Below are 19,104 nucleotides of genomic sequence, written 5' to 3' on the forward strand. Positions count from 1 at the left end.
CATGATACCTTTGCTGGCCCCTCCACAGCTCATTATGGAGTAGGCCTACACTCAGGGCAGTTCCCTAGTCCAATTTTGGAGGGAGTAGATGAACCCTATGCACATATTGGGGTACATGTATGTCTGAGCCAGTTTGAGCCTGAAGGACTGAATCAGGGCATTCATCTCTAGCTTGCTGTCCAAGAATTTGCCCCACATGCAAAAGCAGCTTGCAAACAGCTAAATCAGTGAAAGTAGCAATAAAATCAATCACCAGCAATGAACAATCCAAAAAGGAAATCAAGAAATTGAATACACAGCTTGGAAATAGACCCTTACACATCTATGGTCAAGTGATTTTTGACAAGGCTGTCAAACCCACTCAGCCGAGTCAGAACAGCCTATTCAACAAATGGTGCTTGGAAAACTAGATATCCATATCTAAAAGAAAGAAAGAGGACCCTTATCTCACACCTTAACAAAAACTAATTCAAAACGGATCAAGGGCCTCAATATAAAAACTAGAACCATAAAATAACTCCTAGAAGAAAATGTAGGAAAACACCTTCAAGATCTTGTGGTTGGTGGTGGTTTCTTGGACCTTACACCCAAAGCACAACTAACAAGAGAAAAAATAGATAAACAGAACTACCTCAAAACTTAACACTTTTTAATTTCAATTTTGTTAACAAGGTGAAAAGACAGCCAACTCGATGGGAAAAAACCTTTGGAAACCATAAATCTGATGAAAGACTAATCTCCATGTTATATAAAGTGATCATATAACTAAACAACAAAATGATAAGCAGCCACATTAAAAAATGGGCAAAAGAATTGAATATACATTTTTCTGAAATGGAAATACAAATGACCAAAGACATATGAAAAGATGTTTAACATCACTAGCTACTAGGAAAATACAGATCAAAACTACAATGAGATATTATCTCACACCAAACACAATGGCCATTATTAAAAGCACAGAAAACATCACATGCTAAAGATGATGTGGAGAAATAGAACACTCCTTCACTGTTGGAGGGAGTGTAAAATGATGCAGCCTCTGTGGGAGATGATTTGGTGGTCCCTCAAATTAAATAACAGATCTGCCATATGATCCAGCAATTCCACTACTAGGAATTTATTTAGAAGAACTGAAAGCAAGGACACAGAAAGATATTTGCACACCAATGTTCATAGTAGCATTGTTCATAATTGCTAAAAGATGGAAATAACTTAAGTGTCCTCATCTGATGAATGGATAAACAAGATGTAGTCTATTCATACAATGAAATATTATTCAGCTGTAAGAAGTGATCAACCGAAGAAGCACATGACAACATGGAGGAACCTTGAGGATAATATGTTGAGTGAAACAAGCCAGACACAGAAGGACGAATATTGTATGGATTCACTGATACGAACTAAATAAAATGAGTAGACTTACGGAGTTGAACTATGAAGTACAGATTGGTAGGAGATGGAATGTGGGATGAGAAGGAGTAAAAGATGCTGGATGTATGTAGAATGTTTAATAAGGTCAAATGTAAGTATGCGGTAATGGCTGGATTTTATGGTAACATTACATTATAATAAACGTAAGAAACACTTGATTTATAAATGTGATTGTGGTTGAAACTACTGGTCTAAGAAGATTAATGTTAAGTTTGAAGACAGCTGGAGGATATTACTGGATAGGTATAACAATGATTTTGAAAGCAGATGAGGGTTGTGGTTAATATAAATACAGGAATGTTCTTCTACAAGGTGTTAAGAATGTGGTGATACATAGGGAAAATATAACATGTAATTTATAGACTATAGTTAGCAATACTGTAATATTTTTGTAGCAAGAAGCAAGGCTGGTACTATATTAATACTAAAGACGTATTTATTTTTTATTTATTTCCCTCCCCTTCCCCTCATCCCAGTTGTCTGCTCTCTGTGTCCATTCGCTGTGTGTTCTTCTGTGACCGCTTCTATCCTTATCAGCGGCACCGGGACCTGGGTTTCTTTTTGTTGTGTCATCTTGTTGTGTCGGCTCTCCGTGTGAGTGGCACCATTCTTGGGCAGGCTGCACTTTCGCGCTGGGCGGCTCTCCTTACAGGGCGCACTCCTTGCTTGTGGGGCTCCCCTATGCGGGGGACACCCCTGCATGGCACAGCACTCCTTGTACACATCAGCAATGCACATCGGCCAGCTCCACACAGGTCAAGGAGGCCCGGGGTTTGAACCGCAGACCTCCCATGTGGTAGGCGGACACCCTATCCATTGGGCAAGTCTGCTTCCCTATATTAATACTAAAGGTAAAAAAAAAAACCCAAAATGGCATTTGGTTTTGTGATATGAATATGATTAAGCCTTTTTTTCTCTTCTTCATTTTTTTCATTAATAAGGAGACTCTGTCACTTAACTAATATGGGCTTATCTGTATAGCTTTCTGAACACTAGAGGAACAATTAAGTTAGTAGATAGAATTAGATGAGATGAAAGTGCCTGGACAGAACATTTTAAGAATAATACTTTCATGACTTGTTGAGTTGCTTTTTATTTTTTGAAATTGAAATAAAGTTATTTTTAAAAAAGGAAAAAAAGAAAACAATTATATTTACAGTAGCATCTAAAAGAATCAAATAGCATCTAAGGATGCTTAACCAAGGATGTAAAGGAACTGTACACATAAAACTATAAAACACTGAAAGAAATTAAAGACCAAAATAAATGGAAAGATAGCCTTTGTTGGAAAACAGATGTGGCAAGTGATTGGGTTCTTGTCTACCATAAGGGAGGCCCCAGGTTAGATTCCCAGGGCCTCCTGGTGAAGGCAAGCTGGCCCACACTGCAGGGAGCTGGCAGCCTGCGCTGGGGAGAGCTGATGTAGCAAGATGGCACAACAAAGGGAGATGCAGAGGAGAGACAGTGAGAGATGCAGCAGACCAGGGAGATGAGATGGCTCAAGCAATTAAGTGCATCTCTCCCACATCGCAGGTCCTGGGATCAGTTCCCCGTGCCTCTTAAAGAGAAAGACGAAAAGAAAAAAGACAAGCAGACACAGAAGAACATACAGTGAGTGGCCACAGAGAGCAGAAAGTGAGTGCAAACAACAACAAGGTGGGGGGGGGGCATGTTAAAAAAAAAAAAAAAGATAGGCCTTGCTCATGTATTAGAAGACAATATCCTTAAGAGGTCACCATTACCCAAAGTAATTTACAGGGTTATTACAATTTCAATCAGACTTCCAACAGTTTTTGCAGAAATGGAAAAGCCAACCATCAAAATCACATGGAGGGAAGTGGACTTGGATAGGGCGTCCACCTACCAGATGGGAGGTCCGCAGTTCAAACCCTGGGCCTCCTTGACCCATGTGGAGCTGGCCCATGCGCAGTGCTGATGTGCACAAGGAGTGCTGTGCCACGCAGGGGTGTCCCTGCGTAGGGGAGCCCCATGCACAAGGAGTGCACCCCGTAAGAAGAACTGCCCAATGTGAAAGAAAGTTCAGCCTGCCCAGGAATGACGCAGCACAAACAGAGACCTGACACAACAAGATGATGCAACAAAAAGAAACAGATTTCTAGTGCCACTGACAACAACAGAAGCGGACAAAAGAAGAACACGCAGCAAACAGACACAGAGAACAGACAACGGAGGGGGGGGATCACATGGAAGGGCAGGAGTCAAAACTATAAGCACTAGACTTTACATCAAAAGTGCTAACAATAAAGGTGAAAAAAAATAGATAAACTGGACTTCATCAAAATTTAAAACTTTTGTTTATCAAAGGACATTATCAAGAAAGTAAAAAGATAACCTACAGAATGGGAGAAAGTATTTGGAAACCACATGACTGATAAGGGTTTAATATTCAGAATATATAGAGAACTCACACACTGCAACAACAAAAAGACGAATTATCCAATTAAAAAATAGGCAAATGACTTGAAAAGATTTTTCACCAAAGATATACAAATGACAATAAGCACATGAAAGGATGTTCAACATCATTAGCCATTAAGGGAATGCAAATGAAAACTGTAAATGCTACTGGACACGAACTAGAATGGCTGTTATTTTAAAAATTGAAAATAAGTGCTGGCAAGGATGTGGAAAATAGGAAGCCTAGAGTACTGTTTGAAAATGTAAAATGGTATAGCTGCCGTGGGAAACAATTTGGTTTCTTAAACTTGATAATAGTACTTAATGTGGTTAACACAGATGAATGTCCATTTCTTAGCACATAAACACTTAAGTATTAAGTGGCAAAGGATCATGACGTATGAGACCTACTCTCAAATGTTTAGGAAATAGAAAGAATGTTATAATGAATGTAAAATGTTAAAAGTTGGTAAATTTTTGGGTATATTTTTGTATCATTTACAACTTTTTCAAGTTGAAATTTCATCATAAGTAAAACAAAACAAAACTAGTCAAAAAACTCATATGGGAACAAATTCACAGAGGCAGAAAGTAGATTAAAAGTTACTAGAGGTTGGGAGAAGGGGAAATGGGGAGTTATTGTTGAATGGATAACACCTACTGTTTGGGATGACAAAAGTTTTGGTAATAGGTGGTCACACTTAATATGACAGTGTTAATGTAATCAATGCACTGAATTGTATATTTAAAAATGGTTAAAATGGCAAGTTTTATGTATACAAATTTACCACAATAAAATTTTAAAAAATATATTTGCTAACAATCTACTTCTCTAAGATATTCAATATAAAATTTTTTACTTTATGGTTTCTTCGTGAAACAAAAATAATAATGGTTATTAAAACAGCCTCTCTGAAATAGATATTTTTAAAGGTTAGTGTTTTTTCACTTCCAGAAAGGATAAAGGAAAATATCCTTGAGGCAAGGTGGAATGGCAACTAATTCTCCATTTCTGTAAATGTCTGCTTTAGGGAAGGTCAATTAAAGACAAGGAAGAGTACTTACTGACTAAATCCTAAGTCAGAAAACTAAGAAAAAGAAATGATGACAATTTTCAAAATGAAATTTATCTGTTTGAGATCTTCTTGTATTTTAAAGGTAAAAGGTTAGACTAGATTGATGTGGTTAACAAGTATTCTACTCATGTACTTCTATAATTGTCCCTCATATTTAAATATTTGCCAGTACAAATCCTATAACAATTATATAAAAACTATACTACATCCTCCTTTATTTGAGGTTCACAGCTAATTCAAAGTTCTTAACACCTAGTCTGCAGACTATTTAAAACCTTTATTTTGTTAACTGTACTATTTTGTGCCACTCTTTTTTTAGTCTATTTTTAGTTGATGCCACACCAAGAGTATAATGAGAAAGTTTTAATTTCCTGTCAATTTCACAAAATGTATTTCAAACATATTCTTGGACCTCTTATTTTTTTCAAGTTTTTTTTTTCAGTTTTTATAAATGAACATCAAATATATAAGTTTACAATGTAACAGCAAAATTAGTTTAATCAACAATCTAATCAGACAAAAATTCAGTTGTACGCACTAAGTAAAGTAAACATGCTTCAGATTGTAAGGTGGTATTTCTATGCTTACTTTCTAGGGTATTTCCTCCTAAAGATAAAGTCTAAATTAAACTTTTGAAATAGATTATCAAAACTGTGATTGTGTGAAAAAATATGACTGCTTAGGGATAGGTAAAAGGAAAATAAGGAGGTTTGCAATATAAAGCTGGAGCCCATAATGTACCCTCCTTTTAGGTGAAGAAATTAAAACAATATCAACAGTGACTCTTGAATGCATTTAATCAGGGGCTGAAAAATATCAGGTAATAGGGCCCAGGATCTAAACTGATTACATAAGACTGAAGAAAGTAGTTAATACAAGTCTGGGGGAAAAAAATCCCTTACGACCAACTAGAAGACAATATGTATATATATCTAAGTTACTAAAAACTTGCTGTATTTCTAATTTTGCTATAAGCCAAAAATCACTAGGTACTGCAACAAATAAGATGGAAGTCATTAAGTTTTAAAAGTAATTATTTCCAGGAATTTGATTTAGATAAGTTTTCAGAACATTAATCTGATTCGAGGGAACCTGGAATCTTAAAAGAGTTATTAGTTCAACCATCACTTATAGTTCAGGAAATTGAGATCTACAAAAGTACAGTAAATTGTAGGAGATTATACAGTTTTATTAGTAGAACAAATTCTAAACTAGAATCTCAGTTCAATGGTCTTTACATCTTCAATTTAAGTTAAATAAGAATTTTTTTAAAAAAAGTCACCTCAATCCAATTTGTAAGCCAGTAACACTCTGGATCTGTATTTTCCACTGTGAAGAGAACATTTCCTCTGGGAATGACAGAGCCCTCAGGAACAGCTTTTACTTCTATTGGAAGATGACCATCATACTTCTGGTAGGAAACAATAATGACTTTATTCACTCAAAAGATGATACTCAATTACCTGGCTGAGTTCCTTTAATAAGAACTTTGTACATTACAGAAGCTAACTTTACTATTTTAGAAACTTTACTGCCATAGAAACTGTATTGTATATGTTTTTATAGTGTTAGTAATTTAGTCAGAATATCATTATCCTACTAAAATAAAGTTAGCAAAAATTATTAACAGCTTAGGCACTAATATTGAGTTTTAAATCTTATGATGTCAAGATACTTCTGTTCAGAACATTTTTTCACTAGAAGATGCAGATACTTTCAAACTGATCAAAAGAAAAATTATCTCTTTCAGAAAAAAAGGATGTTAATTCCAATATATTCCAAAGTATTCCAAGAACATTCTCTATTAACTAAGTAGTTTACTTTTATAAAAGAAAGGCTAAAAACCATTAAGATAAAAAAAGGGGTTGACTGTTTTAAAAAAATCTTACTAAAGAGCAAAAGGAAAAAGAGAGAAATCTTTAACCCCTTTTTTTAAACTGACTTTTTAATTAATTCACAATTCCCTCCAAAATTAGGCGGAGAATATATTTGCTATATACTTAACCATGTCTCCCCCTCTTCTTCCCTCCCTTTTTAAACCTAAAAGGTAAAGCTAGCATTTAGTTATTGGAAGGCACGTTGTTATGAGTTTTTTGAGGAATCTTAATAGGACAAGATAAACAAAAGAAAAATTTGTTTAATGTGAGGCACTTGATGTATCATGATATAGGCAGAAAATATTGCCTTAGAAGTCCTGGCTTGGACTCAAAAGCAGCCAGGAAACTTTGGGGAAGTTACTTATATTTCTGGGTCTTAGAGTTTATGTTTGTAAAATGGTGTTAGCCAATATTGTCGTTAGAGAAACTATAAATATATAATCAAAAGATTTATCATCCTGCCACTGGGGATTATATTAATAAGCAAAGCACTGAAGTTATTACTGTATTCTACCTTCACAAAAAAGGAAAAGAGAACAAGTATAGGAGTTAGCCAACAGATTTTGTTGACCTTATTTAAAATATGGGAAAATTGCAGCAAAGAATACTTATTTGACTTCCTCAAAGGCCATAATTGGCAAATAATAAAACTCAATACTATAATGTAGGCATGAAAATTTAAAGTTTTGAAATTATTTTGTTTGATAGTCTGTATAATGAAAAAAAATTTTCATTTTTGAGACATAAATTGTTTAACAGTATGAGATGCAGACCGATACCATTCCCAACCTAAAAAAACCACCAGAGGAATTCAACTCTTACAAAATCAATTTCCATATCTTTGGATGCCCAAGAAGCTCAAACAATGGATTCAAATATGCTATATGTGAATATTACAGTAAAAAAAGAATAAAAATCAACTTCATGGATCTGTATTAAACCGTTCTGACTACTCAGGGAAATTTCCCAGAATTATTGTGTAATGATAGATTTATAGCACCTATTTTCTTAGATAATCTACAGTCAAGAAATAAAACTAACTTTTGAAAATGCTAAATAACCATGCCCTTTCTTCATTATACTGTATTTTCCATGAAAGGATTATATCACTTTTCTGAAATATGCTAGTTAAGTAAATTTTAATTTATTTACATGATAATAATTTACTTAGACCTGATATAGATTCTACATGTTAATGATTTACGACAGGAAAAAAAAATTAAACGTTACCTTTAACTTTTCAAAAAAAAAGTCTAAAATAGCAATTACATTCAGATAAAAGAACAGAGTTGTGATTACAGTCTAATCTATTCAAATTCCTCTGCAAGAAATTTTGAACTAAAAGCAAAACCAAAACAGATCAAAACATGAAACCATTTTTTACCTCAAGAATGTAGTTCCATCCTCTTTCATTAAAGACATCATCTTGGAAATGCTCTTTGTAGACCTCTTTGGCTTCCTGGATTTTCTCTTTGGTTACTACTTTACCTAAAATGACAAATATCTCAGGTTCACATTTCTAAAGGCATACTGCATGCTGCAGAATGGTAAATGGGATTAATGTCCCTAGCTACTTCCCCTATTCTACAACTGAGAGGTTAAATGACACACTCAGTTATTTAACAGTCAACAACAAAGAAAAGGAATCAGCATTTCCAATTTCTCATTATTCACTCTCAGCGTAAGTGGTAATTTATTTTAAAAGCACATGTACACTAGAAAATTTTTTTACTAAATGTACAGTATTTTCTAAAAATCACAATAAGTTAACTTATAAGAAGGTATCTTTTCTATCTCTATTAATTTATATATTCTTCATATTTGAGAATAAATCTTTGATAAAAGATTCAAAATCTTCATACATTTTCCCAGGTAACCCTAACCTTATGCATGTAATACTCCAGGAAGACACTCCAGGAAGACTGAACTTCAAGTAAAAGTTGGATTAAACAAACAAACAAATAAAAACACTAGGGCTTTGGACCTGCAATTAAATAAAGAGCAAATTCATTAACACCTCATCTAAAATATAAATAGATGAATACATGTATTTCACAGATCTGTTGAAGGAACTAAATTAGACAGTACATGTAAAGCATCTAGCAATATATCTGGCATAAGTTACAAAAGCACCCATACGTAAGTACACGTCCATTTTTCATTTCATGCACCTCTGCTAATATTTGGCAAATTATTGAAAATAACTACTGATTGAGTTCTTCTCTTGAGAGATAGATGTCCATAATATCAAAACACCAACTTGTACCCATAGTAGGCATTTAGCAGAAAATCAACTGCTGACTGTGGCTGGAGAGGTGCAACGGCAAGGCTAAATGGTAAAAACTGTACTCCTTTGATTAAAATAAAGGATGTCTTCTTGGCTGATAATTAAGTAAAATTCATAATTACTAAAACATTCCCCCCCACCACTACAGTTTTAATTTCCTCACCTGTAAAATGAGGATAATAGAGTGCCTACTTATAGGGCAGTTGTCAGGACTAAATACATTAAGACTATGAAGCACTTACAATAATGTTGGCTCATAGTAGGAAGTCAATAAATTTTAGCTATAATTATTAATAAATAATATTTTACAATTTTTTTAAGCAGAAGTAGTGAATTAGAGGGTGCCATTAGTCCCTGGTAACTTTCTCCATACCAGATAACTAGCAAACACATTTAAAGTAACTTCCTGCAAAGTATTTTTATTTCTAGCAATGTTTTCAAAAGTACAACATGTATGACCTGTCTGGTGTTAAAAATGAAAGATTATGGAAAAAGGTTATTATGTGCATAAAATTCAACTTAATCTGTATTTAATTCTGAGATTATCTTTATATGAAAAGATTAGGAGATAAAATTTTCAAAGTTGTATAAAAACTTTTGGAACTGTTTACCCCTTAGAAATAACATTATAAAATAGACTAGGAATGGCCTTTCAAGTAAGAAAGCATAGAAATTATTCTGGGGATTTTTCTGCTATAAAATGCTTTTGAGACTAAATTCACAATGTTACATAGTTTTGAAAAAAAGTCTTAAAGGTAAAACTGACTAGTATAAAAATATACTATTTATAATTGCTACCATAATTCAGAATGAGTTCGCCAGTTAATGAACAAACCCTTATGATGAATGTACAACTATGTTATTATACCAAATACCATTGATTGAGTACTTTGAATGAATTGCACGCTTTATTAACATGTAGCAATAAAATTGATTTGTTAAAAAAATAACCCTTTACTTTGAATTAATGACTAAAGGCTATTAAGAAAGCAGATTAGTCTCAGAAAATTACTGACTTTTCTAAATTTAACACAAAACTCATTAGTTGTAGAAAACCCTTCTGATATTTAGAACATCAAGCACACACACTGAATTTATCACACACACTGAATTTATAAGATTTCATACAATCAATTAAAAGATCAAAAAATTTCAGAATATTGAAAGTAATTACATATCAAAAATAGATTATTCATTTTGTTTATTATTATTACTGAAATAATGAAAATGTTCTGTTAACTTTAAAATGATGAATGCATAACTGTGTGATTATACCAAATACCACTGATAGTATGCTTTCGATGAACTGTATGCTTTATTAATATAAAAATAATAGACTATTCCAAAAGTTACTTCAAATGGAATAAACCAATCAATAAAGGGGAAAAATTATAGAGTTATATAAATGCAATGTTTTAAAATGTACTAGGAAAATTAATACCTTTTAAGTACTTATTAAGAATGTACTGCAACCCGTAAAATACTGTTTCCTCGTATTTCACCTTCCTTACTTTGGAGTTTTCTATCTTCTTTTCACGGCATTCAAAGTAAGAATAAACTTTGCTTGTGTTGGGGGGATATTGTTTATAGTGAGTAACCTATATGAAGAGAAATAGTTTAGAGAAAACACCAAAAGAATAGACAATAAATCACAACAGAAAAGACTTGAAATTATTTCAAAACCAGAGAAACACTTCTTACTTGCTATCAATCAACTTATTTTCCTGGTACACAGAATAAAAAAAAAATACACACCTTACTTAAATTATACTTTTAATAGTTTAGTATCTGAAAATCAAAGCCACAAGAGAGTATTAAGTTAAAAATACAAGAAAAGCTCTCTTATTTAGTCTTGGGGAAAAGCCAACTGTTGAAAAGAGAAGCAGCTGCCTTGCAGCACACACACACTTGATATAAAAAATGAAAGTCAGAAGAATTTGGTATTGTTACTATCTAAATGCAGTTATGTTTGCTAAGTTCATAGTCAGACATCGCATGATTCCCCCTTTAACCTTCATAGTGATCCTCTAAGAATTTGGATGAAAGCAGCAGCAGCAGCAAAAAAAATCCCCGTTTTGTAATTCTTTTGCTCAAATTGTCTAAATGGGAAATACCTACATAATGCAACATCGAATCTTTATGCACTTCAAAATGCGAAATGATATTATCACAGATTTCTTTTTCATGAACCTGGGTAAGAGCTACTGTTAAAAATTTATCTGCTTTTGTTTTAAGGGGAAAAAAATTAAAAATTGAGTGGTGATTATAATTTGAATTTTATTTCAATATTTTACCCATATTAAAACATTTTACTAATAATAAATAACTGAAGGATAATGTGTATTTGCCTAGTTGAAAGAGTAGGCATAATAATACAATAAATTTTAAGTGACAGGTTGAATAAGGGCAAAGGTGGATTACGTTTTATAGACCAAGTTTCTGGGATTATCACTGTGAACATAAACCATTTTTTCCATTTAGCTTTGACCTCAAGCCTCAGAAAGCCAAAGATTTTCCTTTTTTTGGTTGTACAGACTCAATCCCAGTCAAACCTGGCTTTACCTAAAGAATTTTTGTAGCGTTATACAAAAATTCTAAACCGTATGTGTTTTCATTGATACTTCTCAATGAATGCCTCTACAAAGAGGGGGAAAGCACAAATGTTTAAAATATGTAATCTCCTATTTCCTCTATAATGGAAACACACTTTCAACCCTATAAAAAGTAGCACCCTTATGCTGCTTAAAAGGCAAACTTGGATGTGAACCTTTTTATTAATATATGGTCTGATATTCTAAGTCAGGCAGGAGAGTTGGGGCTTTCTTTTTTGCTCAGATACACCAGGTACATGATAACTAACCTGAAATGGAGGCCTCTTCAAAACCTTTAAGTTTTACGTCAGGTTATTTTTTAGGTTAGAACCAGGTGACACACTGTATGTTTAAGAAGATTTAAGAAATATCTAAGTGGGAGAGCTTAGAATTCAGAGCAATTAAATCTATTAGCCAATACACGAACATGCAAAAACAATGTAGATATATATGTATGGAAGATACCCTAGTAATAAATATCAAATGTTCACTACATTTAACTATTTTGAAAAACCAATCAGAAAGACACCACCACTAAAAATACACCCAAAATGTATGTAAAATGAAAATGTCCCATTTATAATATAAATAACTCCAACTTCATTTATGGGAATTAAAAGTGAGATAAAGAAAAGTCACCCATGAAAAAGAAAAATTCATGGTTACATCTCTCAATAGTTAGTTCGACCTTCTCAGACACCTAATGATACATCTTTATAAATGTACTTATTCTATGTCAGATTTAAAAGTATTGGAAGGCAAAATAATTATTTTCTTTTTCTGAGAAGACCAAGCAGTCAAAAGCTGTATAGAACTTCCCTAAGCTATTTAAGTCCAAATTGGTCTAAAAGAACACAAAAAATTTCTATCATATAAATATAGTTTCAGTTCTGGACAATAATTATATGTTTATAATTTTTAAGCCTTACTTCAGGCTATGTTCTTTAGTTATGGTACTTTATAACCTAACTTCGCATAAATATTCAGAATGCCTCCTCTGCAAATAAAATGTCATTAAAAACACAAAATTGTGCAGGCTGTTTAATTAGACTGAAGTTATGACTCCTAGAATTATCCTTGGAAGAACAATACTGTTTCAGAATTTAGCTACAGAATCTACGCTGTCAATATATTAGGCAAACTCCCAAGAAATTAACCATGAAACATATTTACTACTTTTTTTAAAAAAGATTTATTTATTTATTTAATTTCCCCCCCTCCCCTAGTTGTCTGTTCTTGGTGTCTATTTGCTGCGTCTTGTTTCTTTGTCCGCTTCTGTTGTTGTCAGCGGCACAGGAAGTGTGGGCAGCGCCATTCCTAGGCAGGCTGCTCTTTCTTTTCACGCTGGGCGGCTTTCCTCACGGGTGCACTCCTTGCGCGTGGGGCTCCCCCACGCGGGGGACACCCTTGCGTGGCACGGCACTCCTTGCGCGCATCAGCACTGCGCATGGCCAGCTCCACACGGGTCAAGGAGGCCGGGGGTTTGAACCGCGGACCTCCCATATGGTAGATGGACGCCCTAACCACTGGGCCAAAGTCCGTTTCCCCATATTTACTATTAACCACCTATTTACACCTAGATGTTTATAGGAGAATAAAATAGCAAGCTCAGATCTAGTGGTTTTAATGTATTAAAAATCTAAGCAGTTTCTTAGCAAGTATCACTCTTAAGAATACAGGCAATAGATAATTAATAACAATTTTAGTTTTGCTGAGTTTATTGTCCTCTTCATTTTACTTTGTTAAATGACAATGAGATGATTTATCAGAAATTCAAATCAATAAATTATTTTAAGTGTTTCAGTCATTCACAAACATATATTGGCTTCAGATGCTGAGGATACAGGAGTAAAAGACTGATGTGGTCTCTATTCTCATAGGATTAATAAGAGAATAGTAATATATATATAAACATAACAAATCCAGATCTAGATAGACATCATGAAAAAGTAAGAGAATGATGGGCTAGAGAACATGATCAGGTACAGGCTAAAGGTTACAATAAGGAGCTTGTATTTTACATTAGATGAGAAGCCATTATTAAGTTTTAATCTGGGGTTATTAATATGATCTGATTCACATTTTAAAAGGGATCAGCCCGTCTGTCCAGTGGACAATGGATTATCAGGTGATCAGAATGGAAGCCAAAGACACCAGTTAATAGCTGACTGCTGAAGACTGGGTTAAGAGATGAGAGAGGTGGACAGATCCCCAATTATCTTTGGAGGTAAAGGAGAATTAGGCCAATAGACTGGATGTGGGGAACAAGGGAAAGGGAATTAAGGATGTACTCTAGATTTCTGGCCTGAGTAACTGAGTGAATAATGGTGATGTTTACTGAGATGAAGAAGGTTGTGGAAGGATTGGGTAGGGAAATGGAATAGCTTGATTTTAATGTTAATACTAACAAAAAGTTTCATAGTGTTCAAAATTAAAATGAACTACAAAAAGGAAGCTCTTAAATCATGTTGACTGATTTTTAGCACAGCTCTGACTTCTGAAGAAAAATGGTTCTACAATAATTTTTTAAAAGGAGGCAGCAGCAATGAACCTAGGCCCTTGTGCATGTGAAGTGTTCAACCACTAAGCTCCACTAGCTCCACTCTACAGTAAATTTTTATATAGATTTAATGTAGAGAAAAGAGCAAATTTCTGATGAACTACCCTCAGCGAACCTTATCCCAAATATGTTTCTTATACTGGCATGGACCTCCTGCAGCTAATGAAACACACTGCCTATATATAAATACAGGTGTGGTAAAGAACATAAGAACACAGAAAAATGTAGCTCTTTTAAAAGAACTTAATTTCATGGCTAGGTGATTGATTTACTTCATGAAATGATAAGCTCCTAAAAATTATTACATACTATATAATAATTGGTTTTTATTTTAACAACTAGAACAAAATAGTTCTAGTTCCGCATTTATTAAAAAAAAAAAGGGGGGGGGGCGAGTGCTTTTCCCATTAAGAAATGTTGGCCAAGCAAGTGCATTAAAAATACTGCATTCCCCAAAATAAATTTCATTGCCCCAAGTATGACAGCTTAAAAAAGGTTTGAGAAATATTTAAGTTGTACAGAATCTTTCTGCAAGAGCAAAGTCTAATTTTCTCCTGAGCTTCTCTAGATTTCCCATAAGATTGATGCGAAGTCTTTCCAAGAGCTATCCTCCAACAATGGGATCACATAACTAGGCAACCACTACTACAACCACTACTAATCTATTTTTTCCAATTTCACTTATTTTATTTTTAACTGCTAATAATCACAAACACAGTTAAGATGTATATATATGAGAGTACATGGGGTAACATATCCTAAGTCACAGAGCAAGTTATGTTATCGCTATCATACCTAAAGGCAATCAGAAGAGAATCCATTCATCCCTACATTGGCTAAAACTTTCTGCCTCTTCAAACCAAATATGTTACAAATGCAAAACTTCTGATTCTTTCATCTTTTCAGTATTTAAAACTTCTCAAAGCCCTGGAAATTTTCTATTGCCCCAGAAAATAATTCATTGCTACTTGGTTTTGTAAAGCAATAATCATTTCTTAAATACTGCTTAAGGATTTCCTTGTTATATCATTTGAGAGAAAGAAAGAAATTGCAAAACTAGCTAGTTATTATGCTGTCTCTTTCCTTAAACCTCCTGGCAGGTTGTTTCTGACAATCTGTACCTCTTTTGCCACACCTTCAAATGAGATTTCACCTCACAAAGAGGTCCCCAGCTTCTGGTACTTTGGTTTTGCAAGATATTATACAATTATTACTGACCTAGATTAATCTTCTTGTGAAGTATATTCATGATTTATATTTTGATTTTATTTCTGTTAACCAAGTTTTTCCTATAATTTATAATGTACAACTTATTGAGTAAAGTGAAATATGTGAAAAATGTCACATACATCTTTAAGAATGTATTATTTTGTAGTACAAAATTGACTATACGTAAGTAGTTTCTGCTTTAGAAACCGCAACAATATCCCATTCCTCACAAAGCTCAGGCTGCCATGGAAGCAGTGAGACAATACTTAAGTGCAGGTTTAGAAGCAAGCGAAAAAGAAGCAAGTAGGAAAATAGAAACAGTTCAGAGAAAGTGATACTGGGAAGCTGGAGTTCCAGGCAACACCAACTAGCCTGTATGATGAATCTACAATTTGCTATTCTGTCATTTATGAGGAAACAAAATCTGCCCTGGATGCCTAATCATTTTTAAACGTATACAGCTCTTTACAACTTCTCCAAAATCAACTTTTTTCCCATACTGGATCGGAAGATCTCTGCCTTCTTCTATAACACTAATAGAACTCCAATATTTATTAAATAAATGGGTGAAAAATGTGCTAAGAGCTACATAACAGCTTATCTTTTATTCAGATAAGTAGAGAAACACACTATACTGGATAGCACATTTAAAAACTAACGTGTACGTATCAATAAAATTGATTTGTTAAAAAACCCAAAAAACTAATGTGCAATGTGTTTTAAACTATAAATTGGCTAGGGGTTGATTTTATGCGCTATATAGCAGTTTTTCCAACTATAGCACAATTAGCATAAGATTCTTATAATCTGCTGTGACATTTTCCATTAATCTGCTATAGGTATATTACATAGAAAATTTAAAACCATTCTCTGCTGCATTTTGTTACAAACCATAGAGGCAAGGGAAAGGAAGGAAGGGAACAGAAAAGCTTTTAATGATTCAACCAATGGCTACCCTGGAGACAGGTGAAAAAATGAATTTACCTCCTTTATGAAAAAGTTCCAAAGCTATTCAGCACTGCAATGGGCCAAATCACCTTTCCTTAGCTGGCTTAGCACACTGTGATAAATACAACCCAGCAGGTAATTTTGCCTTTTGTGAAAATTTAAATGTTATTTCTTAAGCGGTCTTTTTATTTACAAGAAGAATCCAGGATAAAAATGGAAGAAAAAAAACCACATTTAACTGTGTTAAATTCCTTTGATGTACAAAGTATGAGGTTACAGAAATGAATATATAGTTCAAACACTCCCCCACCTTTGGTCTAAATTGTCCGGATCCTTGAGAAGCTCGAAGGAAAAACAAAACTCCCACCTGCTGTCCCAGCATCCCATCTACTTGTAAAAAAACAAAACAAAAACAAAAAACCACAAACATTTGTAGTGCTTAGACAATAATTCCTCCCTCAGTTTTAGAAAGATCAACAAAATATCTTTCATCACATCTAAAACTACTAGTCCCCTACTTTAATTGGCGCTAAGGACATATACATAAGAGTCTCATGCATTTCCAAATAAAAGTTTCACACTTCTAGCCACAAGACTGCCATTTTTGTCTCTTCTTGGTCTAAAATAAAAAGGCAAAAGAGGAAAACAGGGTTTTACAGGGTTTTAAGTACCACCAGAAATAGTCTTAAAGACTAAAATATGACCATGTAAGGTGTCACTTATTTTACTATACTGCTGTAAATCAGACTGATTACTCTTGAGTGGATACTTTTGGGGGCAAAAATGAAAATCTTCTGAAGTTTTAGGAAGTGGGAAGAATACACCAGCCTGACTTGAAAACAGACTGAAAATAAACTTTATTACGTATGTGGAAACCCTAATAGCAAGTAGCCATGCTAAGTGATTAGGAAAACTTAGGATAATTCAATATTCTAACTAAAAGCACCCTAGAAAACTGAAGTTAAAGCAAATTTACATTCCTTATATATAAAATGGCTAAAGGAACCACAAACTAAAGAAACATGCACTCCATTTTGCTTTTAAAAGCTGTACTATTCAATCTCCTGTTTACATTTCTTCCTTGCAATTCAATTATTTCATAGGATACATTTTTTAAAAAATCTGTTCTTTTAAAGACTTAAGCAAAAAAAAAAAATCTACAGAACAATGAATTCAAGACAGTACTACGATTTCTATATTTCTACAGTACTATGTCCCTATATTCCAAACCACCATCTTGCTCAAGTAAAAAAAAAAATTTTGCCTGGTCTGACATTGCTTCTTTTAACTTTTCACTAACAAAGCCTAGTAAACAATAGTACAGTTTACTTCACATTACTTGGGAACTAAGAGAAAGAACACTTGGTAGATTTTTCTCTAATTATTCTGTGTAAGAGTTTCAAAAATAAAAATCAATAGCTATATACTCAAGTATCCACGAAGCACATTAACACAATTTTGTGCCACTTCCCTCTCCACGAGTTTTTCAGGGTTAAATCTACAGTTCCTTTAACTCCTCGTGTTTCACTTTCCTTTTCACAGAAATCCTGTTGCGAAACCCCAAGGGAATAAGAGATCAGCCTTTGTAACAAGGGGCACTGAGTGATCACTAGGAGCAAAGGAGTTTGAAAGGCAGCCCAGTGGTTGGGACGGGAGAATCCAGCATTGCTACTGGGGACCGACGTGTGTCCTCTCCACCAGGGCCACACGTATAGGAACGTGGCTGCTTGGCGCCACTACCACGACCTCGCGCACACCTTCCTTGGGAAAGGACCTACCTACCTACCACCGGGCCGGCGGACCGGACCCGACCCAACTGGGCCGGAAAAGCCCATTTCTCAAGCCCCGCACCCTCTCCACCAGCGAGTCGCGGGGGCCGTTACCTAACTGACCCGCTCCTCGGGCGAGCTCTAGCTCAGGCGGGCCCAGCGTCCAGAGACTGCTCTCCAGGGGAGGGCGTGGGCTCGGCCGGTGACGCTCAACCCTCTTCGGTCCCGGCACCCGCAGGAGCTCCGAGTCGCGTCGGTACATCGATAGGTGGGTGGGCGGGCGGCGCCTGCTCGGGCCCGCCTCAGCCCCTCGCCGCGCCGCGCCGCGCCGCCCCACCGCGCACTCCCAGGCCCCGCCTCCTGCCGTCCATCCCTCCATCCCTCCTCCATCCACCTCTTCCCCACTGCGGCGCCTGCTTCACCTGCCTCATCCCCGGTGCTACGGTCCCCTGGCCCCCAGCCGCACGCAAGTCCCAGCGCGCCCTCTCCTCTTCACCCGCCCCCCTGACCCAAGCCGTACCTTGTAGGAATCAGTGGCCAGAAGGATGTTGAACTCGGCTTCTGCGGCAGCATTCATCTCGGGCCAGAGTGTGGGGGCCGCGCGATGCCGACTCCACGGAGCGGCTGCGAGAAAGGAGAAAAATGGGCTTCCCCGCGCTCCGTTGCTTAAGTCACCCCTCGGTCGGAGGGGGTGGGGAGAGGTGGGGGAAAACGGAGCAGGGAGGAGGGGCCAGAGGAAGGCGGTCCGCGAGCCGTGACGCGGTGGGGGTGGCAGCGGCCGTGGCGGCTAGTGTGTTCGCGGTCTAGAGCCTGGACGGCCTTCCCACCTCGACTTCTCCGCCCCCACCCTATCGCCCCCGCGGGGGATAAGAAGGGGGCGGGGCGCGTGCGCGCGTGCGCGTCGCGCGGGGGGCGTGGCTGGGTAGGGAGAACGT

General features: G+C 35.8%; 1 protein-coding gene across 2 annotated transcripts in view; it reads right to left on the reverse strand.

Annotated features, from left to right (window-relative positions):
• NAMPT (nicotinamide phosphoribosyltransferase) overlaps positions 1 to 19,104 on the reverse strand; it is a 53,715-nt gene that overhangs the window by 33,981 nt on the left and 630 nt on the right. The window contains exons 2-5 of one of the 2 annotated variants that reach the window (XM_058297148.1): positions 18,690 to 18,793; positions 10,534 to 10,690; positions 8,190 to 8,293; positions 6,211 to 6,339 (exon numbers count right to left, since the gene is read on the reverse strand). In XM_058297148.1, coding sequence (XP_058153131.1) covers positions 6,211 to 6,339; positions 8,190 to 8,293; positions 10,534 to 10,690; positions 18,690 to 18,746 — 447 coding nt within the window. In that variant the 5' untranslated portion in view covers positions 18,747 to 18,793. Of the gene's footprint in view, positions 1 to 6,210; positions 6,340 to 8,189; positions 8,294 to 10,533; positions 10,691 to 18,689; positions 19,076 to 19,104 lie in introns of those variants that run through there. The other variant, XM_058297147.1, reaches the window with a different exon arrangement.

The sequence above is a fragment of the Dasypus novemcinctus genome, chromosome 5 (genome assembly GCF_030445035.2).
Source record: "Dasypus novemcinctus isolate mDasNov1 chromosome 5, mDasNov1.1.hap2, whole genome shotgun sequence".
Lineage (NCBI taxonomy): Eukaryota > Metazoa > Chordata > Mammalia > Cingulata > Dasypodidae > Dasypus > Dasypus novemcinctus.